Source organism: Bos indicus x Bos taurus, chromosome 8, assembly GCF_003369695.1.
Source record: "Bos indicus x Bos taurus breed Angus x Brahman F1 hybrid chromosome 8, Bos_hybrid_MaternalHap_v2.0, whole genome shotgun sequence".
Classification (NCBI taxonomy): domain Eukaryota; kingdom Metazoa; phylum Chordata; class Mammalia; order Artiodactyla; family Bovidae; genus Bos; species Bos indicus x Bos taurus.
The window spans coordinates 47,753,459-47,772,149 of record NC_040083.1 but is presented as its reverse complement, the minus strand read 5'-3'; the positions used below and the strand labels follow the sequence as shown (position 1 = coordinate 47,772,149).

The window sequence follows — 18,691 nt, the reverse complement described above, 5'->3', positions numbered from 1 at the left end:
CTGCTGTTTTTCTCTGTTCTCTTAAGAGATCAGTGAACCCTGACATTTGACTTTGCCCCATCAGCTAAGATGAAAATTTTTTGCTTTTGTACTCAGCATGCCTCATGAATAGCACTTGTCAACCACAGCCAGTCTTGTTACCAACGACATTATACACTTGTATTTTGGCAGATAAAAGACACCGTCGGATTTGACACACTGGGTCATTGTTTCTTTCTGGAAGATGGTATTGAACAGAGAAATACTTTGTTCCACAATCTGGGACTCCTCACCAAACCAGGCACACTCCTTCCCACGGATCGGAATAACTCCATGTGTATCACCATGCGGGAAAAAGTATTTGGAAATTATATCCCTGTGCCTGCCACTGACTGTATGTGAGTAATTGGTGGAGTGAAAAGCTCACGTGTGATGGCCAAGGCCTGTTGGCTTTTGGGGATATGTTTAGTGGGAGGTTTTTAGAAGATGGGATTTTTCCTGATGAATATTTAAATCACCTTAAAAAAAATGTCTTTCAGGGCTGTTTCAACTTTCTGGATTGCTCATCCCAACAATAATCTGATTAATAATGCAGCTGCAGGCTCACAGGTAAATAACACTAAAGTGCATCTGTGTTTTTTTGCATTCTTGTTTGTAAGTGTCCTGGTTTATGTGTATATGCAACAGAGTATGTGGTAGTCTAACTCAAGCACCTTGCTTTCTGGTACTGCTTATTTTAGCCAGCTCTCAGAGCAGGCTGTGGTTGAGATGGTTCTTCTGTTTCTTCACATCATTTGTGCCAGTTAGTATTTATGAGTGTACAAAGACAGATGCTAAATGGAAGAAAAGAGGGGGCTAGTATATCGGGTTATCATGTCATCTCCAGAGTGTATTTTTAGTGTATTATGTACAATCCTTTTGGCTTCTCCTATTTCAGTCATATGTTCATGAGTAAAAAAAGCCCTATGAGACTGGGTTATTCTGTAGAATATTATGACAGTGGTCATTCTGGTCAAAGGGCATATCCTTTTTGTTAAATACAGGGATTTTATACACTTGGAAATTCCACCTCCTTAGTAAAGCAAGGATTCAACTGTGTGCCTTTATTTAACTTATTTATTTATTTTTGGCTGCACTGGGTCCTCGTTGCTTTTCTACTGCTTTTTCTAGTTGCAGCAAGTGGGGGCTACTCTTCATCGTGGTGAGTGGGCTTCTCATTGTGGTGGCTTAACTCTTGTTGTGGAGCACAGGCTCCAGACACACGGGTTTCGGTAGTTGCTCCATGTGGGCGTGGGACTGTAGAGGACAGACTCAGTCGTTGTGGCACACAGGCTTAATTGCTCTGAGATGTGTGGAATCTTCCTGAATGAAGGGTCGAACTTGTGACCTCTGCATTGGAGGGAGGATTCTTAGCCACTGCACCACCAGGGAACTTCAGCTGTGTGCCATGTACTAGTTATGAACCTTATATTGTTTCACATATACTCAGGGATAATTTAAGAGAATAAATGAACTATTTTTGGATGACAGAAATGTCTCCTGGATAAACTTGGAGAAATTTACATCTGTAATTGAGTGTTTTTATAATGCAGCTGCTAATTTATAATGTACAAATGAATCTTTAAGACATAATACTATTATGATTATATCTATGCTGAAAACTGTATAGCACAGAAACATGAGCTTTCCAGCAAAACCTGAATATTCATATACATACATCATGGCTATTAGCACTTTAAAAAGGAAAGGAATACCTATCATTGTTTTCCAGAATAAAGGAAAAAATTACCTGAAGGGAGTATTTCTTCAAGATAGCCAGAAAACAGGTAGCACTGGGTGATGGTAGAATTTACATCTGTGGTTTTTCTTTTTTTTTTTTTATTGCACATCACTCCTTTATTTTATACTGATCTGGAAAAAAGATATTTTTAGTACAGTTATGCTCAAATGAGTACTGGGCCCACGTGCTGGGCCAAGCAATTGTAACATGATTCAGAAGTCAGGCACAGTGAGAGACACACTTGGACATGATCAAGAGGCATTCTGCTGCCACAAAACAGTACGGCAGGGGAGGGATTTTAAAACACACAGCAGGATGAACTCCTACACCTTAGAAGTCAAGGAGCTTATCCCATGATGGTATAAGGAATGACTTATTTGCTGATGACCACATGTGGGAATATTTCAACCGCCACTAAAAACCCCAGAAGGTTTTTTTTTTTTTTTTGTATTTATATATATATATTTTAAAGTAAATGCAACACAAAAACATTCAGGATTGATCCAGCCTTTTAGAGTCAGGGAGGAATATTTGATTGAGTCACCATGCAGGTTACATTCACCTTCCACTGGAATGACTGGAGCCCTGAGTCACCTAACAACTGTGCCCGGCTGGCCTCTGGGGACATGAACAGGCTCTTACTTCTCCTCATTGGTCACACCTCAGCATGGTTTTCTCCCTGTCCCCTACTCAAGCAGCTCCTTAGTAATAAACCACCATCAAACCCCCCAGCGATGACCTCTCAACACTTCTGGATAAGTCTTCCCTCGGCTTGGACTGAGGACCATGCCCCAGACGTGCCATTCTGACTAGACTGTATGAAGGGAGTGGGAGCAAGAGATAAAATGGCTAATGTGGAATTGGGAGCCGCTGGTCCCCACCTGCAGCTACAACTTACGATGCCTATAGATGTCATCAGTGGGACATGTGCCAGGGAGAGGTGCAGAGGAATAGGGTGGGCCAGGGCAGGGGAGGACGGTAATCCTTGGGAAAGTAATCATCTGCTTGCCCTCACTTCTTGGCCTTGCCCTGGGCAGCCACAGCCTCTATGGCTTTACGCATGGTCTCCTCATCCCTCAGGAACTGCATGGGCTTGATGGGCTTCAAGTTCTTGTCCAACTCATAGACCATGGGAATGCCAGTTGGCAGGTTCAGCTCCATGATAGCCTCTTCAGAGAGACCCTCCAGATGCTTGACGATGCACCAAAGGCTGTTGCCATGGGCTACAATTAGTACCCTTTTCCCCTCCTTGATCTGGGGGACAATTTCTTCATTCCAAAAGGGCAGAGCTCTGGCAATTGTGTCCTTCAGACTCTCACAGGAGGGCAGCTGGTCTTCAGTGAGGTCTGCGTACCTGTGATCCTTACTGATGTTGCTATAGAAGGGATGGTCGGGCTCCATGGGAGGTGGCGGGACATCATAGGAGCACCTCCAGATCTTTACCTGGGCCTCACCATGCTTGGCAGCAGTTTCTGCCTTATTGAGGCCAGTCAGACCCCCATAGTGTCGCTCATTAAGGCGCCAAGTTCTCACCACTGGCAGCCACATTTGGTCAGTGGCATCCAGCACTGTCCAGAGGGTCCAGATTGCTCTCTTCTGCACTGAGGTGAAGCAGATGTCAAACTCATAGCCAGCATCTCTCAGCGCCTGCCTGCCTCGCTTCGCCTCCTCATGCCCGGCTGGGCTCAGGTCCGCGTCGTACCAGCCGCTGAAACGGTTCTCCAGGTTCCATGTGCTCTCACCGTGCCGGATCAGCACCAGCTTGTAGGCAGCCATGGCTACGGTTCGGGGTGCGGCGCAGACTCTGGTTTTTCTTAAAAACATAAAGCATAAGATTCTTACTTGACAGGGCAGAGACCTGGGCATTCAATCATTTCAGTCTTCTATTCATTCATGTTTCATCAAATATTTGTTGAGCACATATAGGATTTATACTGAGATGAGATTTTGAGTAGAGGTGGCCAAGGATTTGATGTGCAGTCTTACCCCAGGATCATCTGATCTACATTACATTACAAATGAACACAGAGCAGAGACTCCTTTTAGCTATTTTCAGAAATCATGGGTTGTAGATCAAAGTAAATTGCAAAGAGTCCATGAAAAATGTAAGTTGTGGTTGCCAGACATCCTTATGAGGGCTCATTTGAGAAAAGAAGAAAGCAGGTGTCTATCTTTTTCCATCTCTTATATGTTCCTCTCCCTTTTCATTCTGTGAGTTCTTTTTTTTCTCTTTAGAAAAACTGCTCCTGTAAAGCTCATGTTTTGGCAAGGGTTTTCCTCCCAAAGTAAATCAAACTCTTTTTTCTTGTACCTTTCCACTGCCTTTTACAAAGCTCCCTTTACCTGTCTTGACACCACAGTGTTTTAACAGGAAACAGCTGCTACCTCCTTATCCCCCTTTTTCCATCCCTCAGCCCCAAACTCTACTGCGTCTTGGGAGGGTTCACTGCCCTTAGTTTATAAGGCTATGGTGTGGAGCCTTCTTCATAGCCCTCTGAGTCTGTTTTGTGCCCCAAAGCACAGAGGTGGCAGACACATTCTTCAGAGGAGTTTGTTTTTACTGAGACCTATCTGTAAAGTTTTATCATGGAAAAATGCCAAATACTGCTTTCATTTTGCTGATATGTTTTTCACAATTCATCTATGTTCCTAAAGGACTTTGTCAAAACTGGTATAGTACTTATTAGCTATACTTTAGTTGTCTCTGTGTTTCCCATGAGACTATGAATTCTTTGAGAATAGGCTATTGTATACCTGGCACTAAATGAATGTCTCCTAAATTTGAATCGATACTGTACTTTTGGACTATATATTTGAGTTTTAGCAATCTGCTTAATCAGTGTTCCTTGATGTGAAGTTGTCCTTCACATTGGGCTGATTTTTAATTAAATTGTAAAGTAAAAAAATGTCACAGAGATTAAGAGCATTTCATTTCATTTTATATCCTATTTTGAGTGTCAGAAAATTTCAAACTCTTAACACTGAGATTGAACAGACAGGACCCAGACTGAGACAGCATCCTGATTCATGCATGTGGTGGTTTTTTCTCTTTGGCAAAAATTTGCCTCAGGATAGGAAGGGCATTGGAGTTGTTTGAAAGAAGTCAGTGATCTCTGTGTGTTGATGGATAGTTGTTTAATAGGTATGACTCATCTATTGATCAGGTTTGGAGGTAAATAGGAAAAAAAACCCCATATTGCTAAAAGGCTATCCTGTCCTGGTCATGTGAAAGGAAGGGAGGCTTGTTTGGTTCTAGTTCTGCATGACTTTTTAAAGCTAATGATAGGAAAGTTATTTTGAATAAAATTTTGGTATCAGCCAGTTCTATCTTTTGTCCCATCTTAAAAGCGAAAGTAAATTAGCTTTTAAAAAAATCAAACCTGATACACTGCTTTGAGAGTTGGTTACATGAGTACACAACTTTTTAGAGTCAACGCTGAAGCTGAAACAATGAACAATTCGTGTTAAAAAGATTAAACTTGTTTGTGAAATGCTTAGTTTACGTGAGGGTGTTTCATAGAGTGGTTTTATAAAAGGATGCCTTTAATGACCTTGCCCTTTTAATTATAGGATGCTGGAATATGGTATTTATTCCACAAGGAGCCTACGGGGGAATCGAGTGGATTGCAGCTCTTAGCAAAACCAGAACTCACTCCACTGGGAATATTTTATAACAACAGGGTCCATTCAAGTTTTAAGGTAGGTTCCTAAGTTTTAGCAATCAGTATGTATAATTTACAGGATAAAGGATGGACTACTGAGAGATGTTAATACTAGTTAGAACTTGTCATCAGAGAAAGTAATTTGTGATTAAAAAAGCTGACTCTTAATCCTGCCCCATTCAGGATGTATAGACAGCTTTCTGTTTATATACACACAGAAATAAATGCTGTGGCACACATGTGCATGCACTCTGAATAATTATAATAATGGACTTGAACCATGAGTCTTCATCCTCTTTCCTTCCGCTCACTTTCCTTCCAATCTTTAATATCATTGCATGTTTCTAAGGATGTACACATTAGTGTATTATATGCTTTTGGGGCTTAAAAAGCATATTTTCTCTCTTCTCTCAGTGCTGATGGAATGTCCTATTGGACATTTAATATAGTTAAACAGTGAAATACTGTTTGAGAGTATTTGACCTAATTTAAAATGATATGTAGGTCAAATAGATGAAAGGCCATTTAGGAACTCTTAATTTTCATGGTATTTGACACTTAACCTCCTCGGTGATAAACACATCTGGTTCATTTTGTACTCTTGAGGCATCTTGATATTTTTATCATGTGATACAGTACCCAGATTCTTTCCTCTGATGTGATCCACATCAAAGTTCAATTAATAATTTCCCTTTATGAAACTCAGAGGATCCTCCTTTAAAAACCTAAGTGTGATATAATTTGAAGAACTTAGAATCACTTGATGAAGACTTAAGAGAGGAAAAAACTTTACACAGAATTGTGATATTTATGAACTGAATAGTTGATTAAGAGTGGTAATTATTGAAAACAGCGCTTCAAAGTAGAAGTCCTCAAAATTTTAAAATTATTGGTGGTATTACAAAAAAAACCTCATTCTAATTAATTTTGTAATATCATGTACCATGAGGAAATGTAATATTCTACTATATCAATTCAAAATAAAAGATATTAGATCTGAATAAAGGGTGGATTATTAGATTTTAAATTTAAATTTGTTAAATTGGAGACTACAGTATTCTTTCTTAAAATGCAGTTGATTACATAACCTTTATTAAAATCCTGTTATCTGGATTCTTAAGCATACTGACTCTGCATCATCTGGCATTTGCTTCTCTTTAGTCTTCTTTCTTACCTTCCTCCCTCCATATATTTCCTGATAATCCATCTAAGATTTTTTTTCCCCTCAGATGTGCATGCTTTCTCTCATCCCCAGAGGTTTTGTACAAATGATTCCCTGGAGTGCTTTCCTCTGGGTTCTTTAGATGTTTCCCACCCACTCCCTGCCCTTCAGTCTCTGACCTGGTCTTCTGTGTGGCTGGTTCCTTCAAGTGTCAGCTTTCGAATTCAGGACATTCCCTGAATTCTCTCTCCTGCCTTCACAGAAGGTCTCATCTTGGTGCCTTTCTTATGTGCTGCCAAAGCATCATCTATTTTCTTCGTTATATGCTTACTATATTGTTTTGTAATTGTTTATTTAATTGCGTATCTTCGTCCTCGTTTATGGAGTAACAGCAAAGACCATGATTTTCTGGGTGACGTATAATTCTTGGTGACCCCCAAGGTGGGCACTAAAGAAAGGTTTGACCAAATGCATAAAATTATTAAAAAAAAACACAACAATAAAGTAGCCATTTTTGTAATACTTTTTTTGGCTGTTTACCTCTTCTCCCTCCTTTTTTGGTAGATGTGATAAGCTAAAACTTATTTTCATGTATCCTATATGTCATTATAACGTGGGATTTATATTCATTTCAGTCCATGATTATGTTTTCCAGGCTGGCTTATTTATTGACAAAGGTGTCAAAACAACCAATGCTAGTGCTGCTGACCCGAGGGAGTACCTCTGTTTGGATAACAGTGCAAGGTAGAACTGGTCCTTTTAAGTCACACTCGAGCCGTATCTTGCCAAAGTAAAACTTTCTGAGTTGAGCCATTGCCCTCTTCTCCAGTAACATAGTTAAACTGAAGTTTTCTAGGTTTGTAGGAGGGTTTTGAAAAAACATTTATTTTGCTGTTCTGGGTACTGTGGCTGGGCTTTTTATCTTAGTTAGATGCCAAAGAAATTGATGCTTCTTCTCTTTTTGACAGTTGCAAATTGATGTTAGAAAGAGTTGTAGAAAGAGAAATAAAGAGAGATATGTTGAAAAAGGGTCCAAATTTGGCCTACAGTAGAATATGATTCATCAAAAAATAAGCTAAGACGTTTTAGTATAATCCCTGAAAACCAAGGAATATGTAATTTATTGTTAGTGGTCAAAATGGAATATTGCATTAAATCTATTTCAAAGGGAAAAGTCTCAAACTTGATCAAGCTAGTTCTGGTTCAGTTGTTTGTAGTCTCAGATTCACATCATAGCTGGGCTCTTTGTTACTCTCCTTTATAACCACAAAATGTAATTGGTATATGGATCAGCATTTCAACAAAGTTTTTCTTTTTTTCTGAACATCCTGTAAATGAGCCAAAATAAATAAGATGTCTCCAATGGAAACAAAATTTTCCGGAAGATGGCAACTTAAGGTCATACTCAGTAGAAACTGTGTATGACCTTAAGTTGCCATTTTTTTTCTGGGAAATTTTGTTTCTATTGGAGACATTTAATTTATTTTGGCTCATATACTTCATGTTAAAAAAAAATTTGTTGAAATGCTGATCTATATCCCAGTCATTTTCCAGGTGGCTCAGTGGTAAAGAATCTGCCTGCCAACGCAGGAGACATAGGAGACATGGGTTCGATCCCTGAGTCAGAAAGATCCCTTGGAAGAGGAAATGGCAACCTACTCCAGTATTCTTTCCTGGGAAATCCCATGGACAGATGAGCCTGGTGAGCTACAGTCCATGAGGTTGCAAGAGTCAGACATAACTGAGTGACTGAGCATGAGCATGATATGAGCCAAAATAAATAAAATGTCTCCAATGGAAACAAAATTTTCTGGAAAAGATGGCAACTTAAGGTCATATTCAGTAGAAGCTGTGTGTATGTTATTTTTCTATACTTCAGATGGATTGACCAACTAAAGGATTTGAAAAGGAGCTAGGTTTAATAGACTCTGTTTGCAGTCATTTATTAAAGGATGCCAGGTGCTGTTGTTCACAAAGGAATAAAGTAGGAGCCACTCTGTAGGTAGGTGAAGCAGAATCACTGTGACACAGTAATAAAAGAGAAAACCTGAATATGTTAGTCACTCAGTCATGTCCGACTTTTTGTAACCCCATGGACTGTAGCCCGCCAGGCTCCCGTGTCCATGGAATTCTCCAAGCAAGAATACTGAAGTGGATTGCCATTCCCTTCTCCAGAGGATCTTCCCAACCCAGGGACTGAACCCAGGTCTCTTGCAATGCAGGCAAATTCTTTACCATTTGAGCCACCAGGGGTGGCACTTAAAGAAAAGGATGCCAGGTGTTGTTCACAAGGGAATAAAGTAGGAGCCACACTTTAGGTCAGTGAGGCAGAATCCTTGTGACACAGTAAAACTGGGGAAATAAGTTAGTAAAACTACTCATTATGAAAGATCAAGTTAAGCCTGAAAAATATTAAAGCAATGCTCAGATGATGTTTGAGAAGTGGAGAAATTGTGAGCATTGTTTAAATAAAACGCAGAGTGGTAGACACTTAATAGCTGAGCAAGATATGACGTAGAAAAAGAGGAGATAAACTTGAGATGAAAAAGGAGCATATAGATGGCAATAAATTATGAACCAAAAAGAGAATATTAACTGACAAAACAAAGGAATCTTGCTAGAAGATTACTACTGTTTTTTGAGAGTTTGTTATAACTGGTAGAACTAGTAATGTGTGCTTTGCTAAGGTATTAATAGTATTAACCAAAAAATCTTTACATAAAACACAATCGACTCTCTTATCTGCCTTAAAAATTATATGTGTGTATATGAAGGGATGAATGAAGAGAATGTATTTCAGAATCTGTTGATGTTTTCATTATACTTGACAATAAAACAAACCTACTCATAATGGCTTAAGAAGCTCCTTAGCCTGTGTATGCATGTCTCATATCATGATAACGATGATCTTTTCTGTGCTCTCTATACTTTTCTCACTAGTTTATAAAGCATACAGGTTGGTAAGGAGTTAGACTCCATTTGGAAGTTGTTATTGAAAAGAACTGATTGTAGAAGAGTAATAAGACATTTGGCAACTAGTATATACATTTAATTTTGTATAAACTGATGAATAAAATATGCCCACATGCATTCATGCAGTCCAGACATGACTAAAAATGATGAAACTCAAACACAAATGAGTAATAAGTCAGCCCATGAATTAAACATCCAGTTCATGGGATTCAGAAGGTATTTAATGTGTTCATCAAAGGGGAAGCTGACTTAATAGTTAATCAGATGAGTCTTTCCTTATATCTTCAAGATGTGAAACTACAGGAATCCAAAGATAAGAATATTTTAACTCCAGAAAGCTCTCAGGTTAAGACAGGGAAATTTCATCTAAGAGAGTAAAAGAACATGAAAACTGACTAGTACATTTAAAGCAGAAGACAAGTGAGAGTCGGGGAGTGTGCTGAAGGCTCATAAGTTGAAGGGGATGGAAAATTAGCTGCATTTTCTACAGACTAAGTGGAAAGGAGGATGAAAAATAAAGGGCATTTAAGCAAGTGGTCAACGATCTATATGGATAGGAATTTCATAAAAAATGAGATGGCTACAGCAGAAAATTAGATGTTGCTTTATTGTATTTTTTTTTGGCTTTCTTTTAGAACATTGTGTAGTTTCCTTTCCAGAACTGTTCCATCTGCTTGATATTATGTAATGACCGCAGATCCGTTTTGCAGCAGCTACAGTGCCAAAAGAGTGGGCGACGGCTCAGTCTTTTTACCCCTTAGGTCAGAGCTATTTAGTGTAAGGGGTCACATACACAATCTTGTGGAGTGCTTTCTAGAGTGCTGTCCTTATTATCTGTTCTCCATGATCCTGTCACCAAATAGCAGCTAGTGACCAGTTAAAAAGTGAAATTCGGTTGTATCATTGCTCTGACTCCATGTTTCTGACAACTTTCCATCACACTTATTGATCCGCCTACTTTATTCAGGTATGATTGACATGTAAAAAGCTGTGCATATATAGTATCAAGAACTCAGTAAGTTTGGAAATAAGTACACACCTATGAACCATCAAGGGCAAAGTTTCCTTCTGTCTCCTTTATGGACATTATTTTATGAAGTAAAAAATTAGTTTTTTTTGTCAAAAGACCTATAGACTAGCTGTCTAGAATTTATTTATCTTATAAAACTAAAGCTTGTATACCTTTGACCATCACCTCCCCATTTCCTCCTCCCTCCAGCCCCTGGCACCGCCATTCTACTTTTCCCATTGCATTTAGAATAAAGAACCACATCCTTGCCTGAAACATGCCTTCCTCTCTGTCCTCTTCCTCTTGCTTTGTACTTACCAGCCAACCTGCTGGTTGTTCTTGAACATGCCAAGCTCGCTCCTGCCTTTGCACTTGCTGCTTTTTCTGCATAGCTGCTTCTCCCATTGTAACATACGTCTTTGGTGGGTACTGCCATGTCCCAGCAACTTTCAAAATAGCATTTGTGCGAATGATACTTCATGGTTATATGGTTGAAGCATCTCAACTTGCTGAATGGGTTTTTGTAAAACTTTCTAGTTTTTCTCTCTCCACCTCCCCAGCTTTGTAAGATTATGATGGAAGTGATCTTATTTTAAGTTAGGAGGCATTCTGGAATTATTTGAGCTGTTACACTTAACAGTTTTTAACGCCAGTTTTTTTTCCTTGGTCTTTTCATTAACATCCTTGTAAACATTTTAGGAAGAGAAAGAAAAAGTAAAATTGTCTTTATAACTAATAAGTCGATGAAATACAGTCTACTTTTTAAAGTGCTGATATTTTACTTTTTATATTTTTATAATAATAGATTTACAGTATATTAGTGTCAAATGTTGGAGAAGGCAATGGCAACCCACTCCAGTACTCTTGCCTGGAAAATCCCATGGGCAGAGGAGCCTGGTAGGCTATAGTCCATGGGGTCGCTAAGAGTCAGAGACGACTGAGCGACTTCACTTTCACTTTTCACTTTCATGCACTGGAGAAGGAAATGGCAACCCACTCCAGTGTTCTTGCCTGGAGAATCCCAGGGACGGGGGAGCCTGGTGGGCTGCCGTCTATGGGGTCGCACAGAGTAGGACACGACTGAAGTGACTTAGCAGCAGCAGCAGTGTCAAATGTACAACAATGATTCAGTGTTTTTATAGATTATACTTCATTTAAAGTTATTATAAAATAATGGCTTCATTTCCCTGTGCTGTATGGTATATCCTTGTTGCTTGGGTTGCCATTTCCTCCTCCAGAGGATCTTCCCCACCCAGGGATCGAACCTGTGTTGCTTATGGCATTGGCATGTGGGTTCTTTACCACTAGCACCACTTGGGAAGCCCTGTTTATTTTATACATAGTAGTTTATATCTCTTAATCCCATACCACTATCTGCTCCCTCCTCCCTTCTCTCCACACTGGTAACTATTCTGATAACTACTCCTTTGTTCTCTGTATCTGTGAATCTCTTTCTTTTTTGTTACATTCGTTTTATTTTTTAGATTACACATATAAGTGATAATGTGGAGCATTTGTTTGTCTTTCTTTGTCTGACATATTTCACTAAGCACAATACCTTCTAGGTCCATCCACATCACAGATGGCAAAATTTCATTTTTTATGGCTGAGTAATATTCTATAAATATAATCTCTTTTAAATTTAGGCATTTTATAGACATTGAACTCAGATTTCCCTCTATATCTAAAACATTTCACCAGCATACAACTCAAATAATACTCTGGTTCACAGATATGTATGTTGGAATATATGATTAATTTACTCAGTAAGTTTATTTTAATGTCATGTAACTTAAAAATTTGTGAAAACATGCTGTATTTCTTACTTTGAGGTTTTTGTTTATTTTTGAAATGCTTTTAGTGCTTGGAATATTCTGTAATGTCCACTCTATAAGATAAATTGATGAAAAACAAATACGAAATCAGTTTTCTGCAAATTTGTGATTTTTTTTTCAGTATTTTAAATGTAGATATTAAGTTGTATCTTGGTTTTTTTGTCTTGTTTTGGTCAAGACAAAATCTTGAATCTTGTTTTTTGACACTTAAGCTTATAATTTTAAATAGCTGATTCCCATTGCCTTTTCATTACTCTTTAAAAGTGTCTTTTTTTTTTTTCTCCCAACCCTAAGGTTTCGGCCTCATCAGGATGGAGACCCTGAAAAGCCACGTGTTGCTGCTTTAATTGACAGGCTCATTGCTTTTAAAAATAATGATAACGGAGCTTGGGTTAGAGGAGGAGACATTGTTGTTCAGAATTCAGCGTGGGTATTCTCTATGAAGTTATTATCTGATGACACTGATGTATTTATTTTAAGACTATTTTTAAAAACTCAGTAGACCGAAAGTACAGTGGTGGTTTCTGGAGTCATAGTATCATTACTAATAGACAGGACAAGCTCTGAGGAAGTATATTAACCGACTGCAAATGTTTGGAATCGTCTCATTCTGCTGCTGTTATTGGAACTAAACTTGTCTGGTGACATGAGAGCTTTTTGATGAGATTAAACAGAAACTGGGACTTTATATAACAAACATGGTCTATGTCAGAGAACTAAATAAAGATTTCGAAACTGCCTTCACTTTTTTCCTTCCTCTTGGAAACTCAGTTTCATGATGTTCTTCCACTGCCATTCAAAACAAAAGTTGAATTCCACCTTAATAAGTCTGTTGACTTATGTTTTAACATGACTTGAGGCAGTAAGCCTCTCACTTCTTTTCCATTTGTATACTTTTAGGAGAAGCCTGAGGTATGTCGAGCTAAGATTTGGTGTTCAGGAGTTTAGAAAAATGTTTTTTTCTGGCTGATACTGATATTAGTTGCTTGACATTTATCATGAAAAAACTGACACTGTATAAAATCTGTAGAAATAATTTGGAATTAATATTGAAAAGTTTTGAAGAGAATACTATGATCTAATTGATAAAAATTAGTCATTCCTTGGTATTCATGGGGGATCAGTTTCAGGACCCCAATGGGTACTAAAATCTTGACGCTCAAGATCCTTATATAAAATGTCATAGTATTCAGTATTTGCATATAACCTATACACATCCTTCTGTATACTTTAAATCATCTCTAGAGTACTTATTATACTCAAGACTGTAAATGCTACCTAAATAGTTGTAAATACAATGTAAATGCTATGTAAATAGTTTCCAGCAGTACAAAAAATTTTGCTTTTTGGAGTTTTCTGAGATTTAAAAAAATATTTCTTATTCACAGTTGGTTGAATCTGTGGATACAGAACACACAGATATGGGAGCCAACCTAATGATAAAAATTGTAAATATAGGTTTTTAACACATATTCTCTTTGGGCTTCTCTGGTGGCTCAGATGGTAAAGAATCTGCCTGTAATGCAGGAGACCTGGGTTTGATCCCTGGATTGGGAAGATCCCCTGGAGAAAGAATGTCTACCCACTTCAATATTCTTGCCTGGAAAATTCCATGGACAGAGGAGCCTGGTGGGCTATAGTCCATGAGGTTGCAAAGAGTCGGACACGACTGAGTGGCTAACACTTTCACTTTTCATGTGCTCTTTACTCTGTGCCAGACGCTGTTCTAAATAGTTGAAATGAATTAGCATTTTAATGCTCAGATATCCTATGAGGAAGCTTATAGTGTTATTTCAGCCTTTAGGTGAGAAAACTGAGGGACACACAAGTAACTTGCCCAAGGTCACACAGCTAGTAATTGGCAAAGCTGAGATTCAAACCAGGTGCCTTTACCGTGGAGACTATGCTTTTAGTCATTGGAAAGTGAAATTTTTGTGTGGTCTTGGAGAATAAATATTATTGGAACTTCTTGGATTTTATGACAACTAAATATTGAGAGAATTACTTCTTACATGATGTGATAAACTAAAATGTTCCTTCATTCTCTTTAGATTTGCAGACAATGGAATAGGACTGACCTTTGCCAGGTTTGTAATTACTTAAAAAATATTTATCTGTTTATTTTAAAGTTGTAAGGTAAAATAACCTTGATTTTTTTTTTTGAATAGCACAGGAATGCTGTATCATTTATTAACATTAAAAAAATAGCACTCACTTCTTGATGCCACTAGAGGGCCAAAAATACATTTTTATTGATTAATTGAATTCACACCAAAGTAGGTTGCTCTAGCTGGAATTGCACAGAAGGATAGGCCCATCACATTTTTTGCTTAGAAGAAAACCCTTGAGCTTTCGATTAAAGATCTTAAAAAGCAAGGGAATAAAGAGGAAAGGAGTAAAAGTTGGCAGCAGATTAAATATTTTCTTTCTTAAAAGTTGGTCTCATTTCACAATGGTCCTTAAGAACTGAACTTTTTATGTTATATATTTTTCCCCAGATAACAGTTACTCTCATGCCCATCTTAAACATGTTTGTCATCTCCTTGTATTCAGGGCAAGTTTATTCTCCTCATTTGCAATATTGTTGCTTGAGACCAAAATAATTAGTTGTTGCTGCTAAATTAAATCTCATTTGTTTAAGTCTAATTTCCAAACCACATATTAATTTATAAGAGGTATACTCACAATTTAGAGGCACCTTTTGATGACTCGCTAATATGTATTTAAGAAGCTGCTGGCAACTTTGAAAATTTTTAGGTTTTTAAAGTTATAGCTTGCCTTCCTGTGTGATTAATGATTATTCTTATTTTAACAGTGATGGAAGCTTCCCAAGTGATGAAGGTTCCAGCCAAGAGGTATCTGAATCTCTCTTTGTTGGGGAGAGCAGGAATTACGGCTTTCAGGGTGGTCAGAACAAGTATGTAGGCACTGGAGGGATAGACCTGAAGCCTCGGACATTACCTAGGAACAGGTGAGCATTGCTGTATCAGAGGAATGTTACCTTTAAACAATAAATGAAGCTCTAACCCTTAAAAATGTTTCCATAATAATCCTGAATGGATTCCCACTGTAACACTTTTCCCACCGTATTTTTTATTATTAAAATGATTCATGTTATTATTGCTATTTCTATTGTATGTATTATCCTCTGGGATTCTGGAGCATTAACTATTAAACATTATATGTAGATGTCATTATCAATTTTATGGGGCTTCCCTCAGTGGTAAAGAATCCACCTGCAATGTGAAAGCCCTGGGTTTGATCCCTGGATCAGGAAGGTCCCCTGAAGAAGGGAGTAGCTACCCACTCCAGTATTCCTTCCCCGGAAATTCCTTGGACAGAGAAGCCTGACCGGCTATGGTCCACGGGGTTGCAAGAGTCGGACATGACGTAGCAACTAAACCACCACATCGGTTTTATAATGAAGGAAACTATCCTGTTTATCCTTTTTGGATAAAGTCTTATGTAAGCTGGTAGTTGTTTTTTTTTTTTTTTTTCCTTTCTTGAGCCACAGAAAGTCACCAAACCATAAACTATGGACATCAAATCAGTTTTTCCTTAATATGGTGATGTTAGTTTTAAGAAATAGCCACTGGAAAAAAGAAATTACTTATTGAAAAGAGTCCTAGAAAATCAGTTGATAGATGCCAACGCTGACTCAAAACCTAACTAGCTGTATAATTAACAATATTTCAGATGTTGAAAGGGTATGGGGTAGACTTTTGGCATGTTTTCTGTCAAAATAATCACAGTCATTAAACTAGTACTTAGCACTATAAAGATTCTTCAGAACTTTTGGGAAACTATTACCTAATTAGTCAGCTTTGAGACACAGTTTAGAGTTGTCGTCATTTTACTTGTAAGAAAACCAGGTAGAGAAAAATTAGTGTTCTAAAGTCCTTACATCAGAGCTAATGTCAGATTTCATTAAGCATCAGTCCCCTTAAAGCTATCCATTGTGTCTGGATATTGGGCTAGGACAGGTCAGCGGGGTAAGGCAAACAGACAGGTGACTTTAAGGGACAGGTGGTGAATATTGGCCAAAGGGCTTAACTAGCTTCTAGCAAAGGGCAGCCTATCCTTGGCCCTATCCTGTGCTTATTGTTGGGAAATACTAAACATCTTTACTACATGCTACACTACATGTAGAACTTCTTTTAGTCAGACCATGGAAGCCACTAGGAAAGGAACTTCATGGATTTTTAATAGTTAACATTTATTAAATGTTTATTATGTATCAGGCCCTGTTCTGAATATTTTATTATTCAGTTAATCCTTGTAAGCCTGGTGAGGTAGGTGTTGTCATCGTCCTGCTTTATAAATGAATAACTTACTAAAAGTAGCTAATGTGGGACTCAAAACCTGTTAGTTTGGCTTCAGTGCTCTGCTCTTCACAATTAAGCCAAAGCTGTCTCTTCTAATATGTAAATTAAAGGGGAAAAAAAAAGCTGTATTAGTTGGGTATGGGCTGCAGTAAAATGGTGGGCAATTCAATTTCATTATTTTTATTTTACATTGGCCTCCAATTTTACTTCAAAATGCTGTTGCTTCTGAGCTAGCAAGGAATTTTTTAAACAGATTGCTGGTTGGTCAATGGGCCTAATTTTTATTTTACTGTATCTTTGCAGCCTTTTCTATGGCAGAGGACCATTTTGCTATATATTCTTGGATACACAAAGATAGGCATAGATTTTTAACCAGATTATTTGACTTTTTTGGTAGTGTTTATGATTTTTTATTGCAAAACACTGCCAAGTCGTAAACTAATTAGTTGCTATAGAAGTCCTCTGCAATGCCATTAAAAAACGTAATAGGGGAAAAAACCTAAGGGATCCAGAATATTATGGGTTTTGTACATTAATTATGGTTAATAACATATGATTAGTAAGTTAAGGAGCTTATGTTTGGACAGAAAGGAGTAAAATGAATAAAATGAATTTCTCAATCTAGCTATAGTAAGCCTTGCAGACTTGTACTTTTAAGTATATCATTTCTCCTTATTACTGTCATTTAGTGGCTTGAAAGGAGGTCTCTCTGATTAAGCACAGATTTGTCTTCTTGTGCTAGAGATTTCGGAATTAAAGCTAAATGGTATGATTTATCAAAGAAAAGATCTTAACTGAGTTGATTCAAGGAAGGCAGTCACCTCTTGGAGAGGCCTTCACTGTATCCTAAATAGCATCTCTGTCCTACTCAATTCTATTCTATTCCTATGTCTTTTGTTTTCTTATGGTCTTATCTGAAGTTACCCATTATGTTTTTGTTTGCCTTTCTCACTGCAGTATAGGTTTCATTAGATTGGAGATCTTGCTTCATTAGCACTGTATCCTAGAATTGTACTCAGTGTATATGGGATATTTAACAGTATTTATGAAACAAATATGTAAGTGAAATGCTGTTAAACAGATGGGCCCATATGCATTAAACAAAATTTTGTATTTCAACAGGACATTTCCAATTAGAGGCTTTCAGATCTATGATGGGCCCATTCATCTCACCAGGTGCACTTTCCAAAAATATGTGCCAACTTTAGATAGATATACCAGTGCTATTGGCTTCCTCATGAAGAATTCCTGGCAGATAACCCCTAGAAATAACATCTCCTTCGTGAAGTTTGGTCCACATGTAAGTACGTTCTTATGGTTCCTATACAGTGACTATGGTACCAAGTGGAGGGATGGCACATTTCCAGAGAAAGAAACACAAAGATGGGATTTGCACTGAGTTTTTAGGCTTAGGAGGTGAATCCTATGCAAGAGTAACTCCTGATTTCAGGTACTCTGTCCTGCTGAGTTTAGGATGAGAACAGAAGTCCCATGTGACCTAGAGTATTTTTGATATCAACAAAGGGAGAATGACTTAATGTGATGATCACTGGTGGGAATTGTAGAATTTCATAGGAATAAGAGGACGTATGATTTTGGGGAATTCAGTATAATAATCCATAAAGAGATTTGGGTTTTACCTGGTATTTTACTTTTCTGAGATTATTCTTCTGGGGAGCTGGAGAACAAAAGATTGGGAAAGAAGAGAAATACTGGGGTGATAGGAAACAAATTGGGTTATTTCTGATATAAACTATTGGAATATTTTTATGAAGATTGCAAAAAAGACTTAGAAATAACTGTTTACAATATAGTAGGCCACAGAACCAGAGAAGGCGATGGCACCCCACTCCAGTACTCTTGCCTGGAAAATCCCATGGACGGAGGAGCCTGGTGGGCTGCAGTCCATGGGGTCGCCAAGAGTTGGACACGACTGTGTGACTTCACTTTCACTTTTCACTTTCAT

At 38.0% G+C, this 18,691-nt stretch overlaps 2 protein-coding genes across 2 annotated transcripts in view; one reads left to right on the top strand and one right to left on the bottom strand.

The window, feature by feature from the left end:
* CEMIP2 (cell migration inducing hyaluronidase 2) overlaps positions 1–18,691 on the top strand; it is an 81,399-nt gene that overhangs the window by 37,724 nt on the left and 24,984 nt on the right. The window contains exons 9-16 of the mRNA XM_027549460.1: positions 172–377; positions 519–588; positions 5,330–5,458; positions 7,239–7,327; positions 12,695–12,826; positions 14,452–14,487; positions 15,216–15,371; positions 17,848–18,025. Coding sequence (XP_027405261.1) covers positions 172–377; positions 519–588; positions 5,330–5,458; positions 7,239–7,327; positions 12,695–12,826; positions 14,452–14,487; positions 15,216–15,371; positions 17,848–18,025 — 996 coding nt within the window. The remainder of the gene's footprint in view (positions 1–171; positions 378–518; positions 589–5,329; positions 5,459–7,238; positions 7,328–12,694; positions 12,827–14,451; positions 14,488–15,215; positions 15,372–17,847; positions 18,026–18,691) is intronic.
* On the bottom strand, positions 2,208–3,565 carry LOC113897114 (phosphoglycerate mutase 1-like). Its single transcript, XM_027549462.1, has one exon. The coding sequence runs from the start codon at positions 3,533–3,535 to the stop codon at positions 2,771–2,773; it is 765 nt and encodes a 254-aa protein (XP_027405263.1). The 5' UTR covers positions 3,536–3,565; the 3' UTR covers positions 2,208–2,770.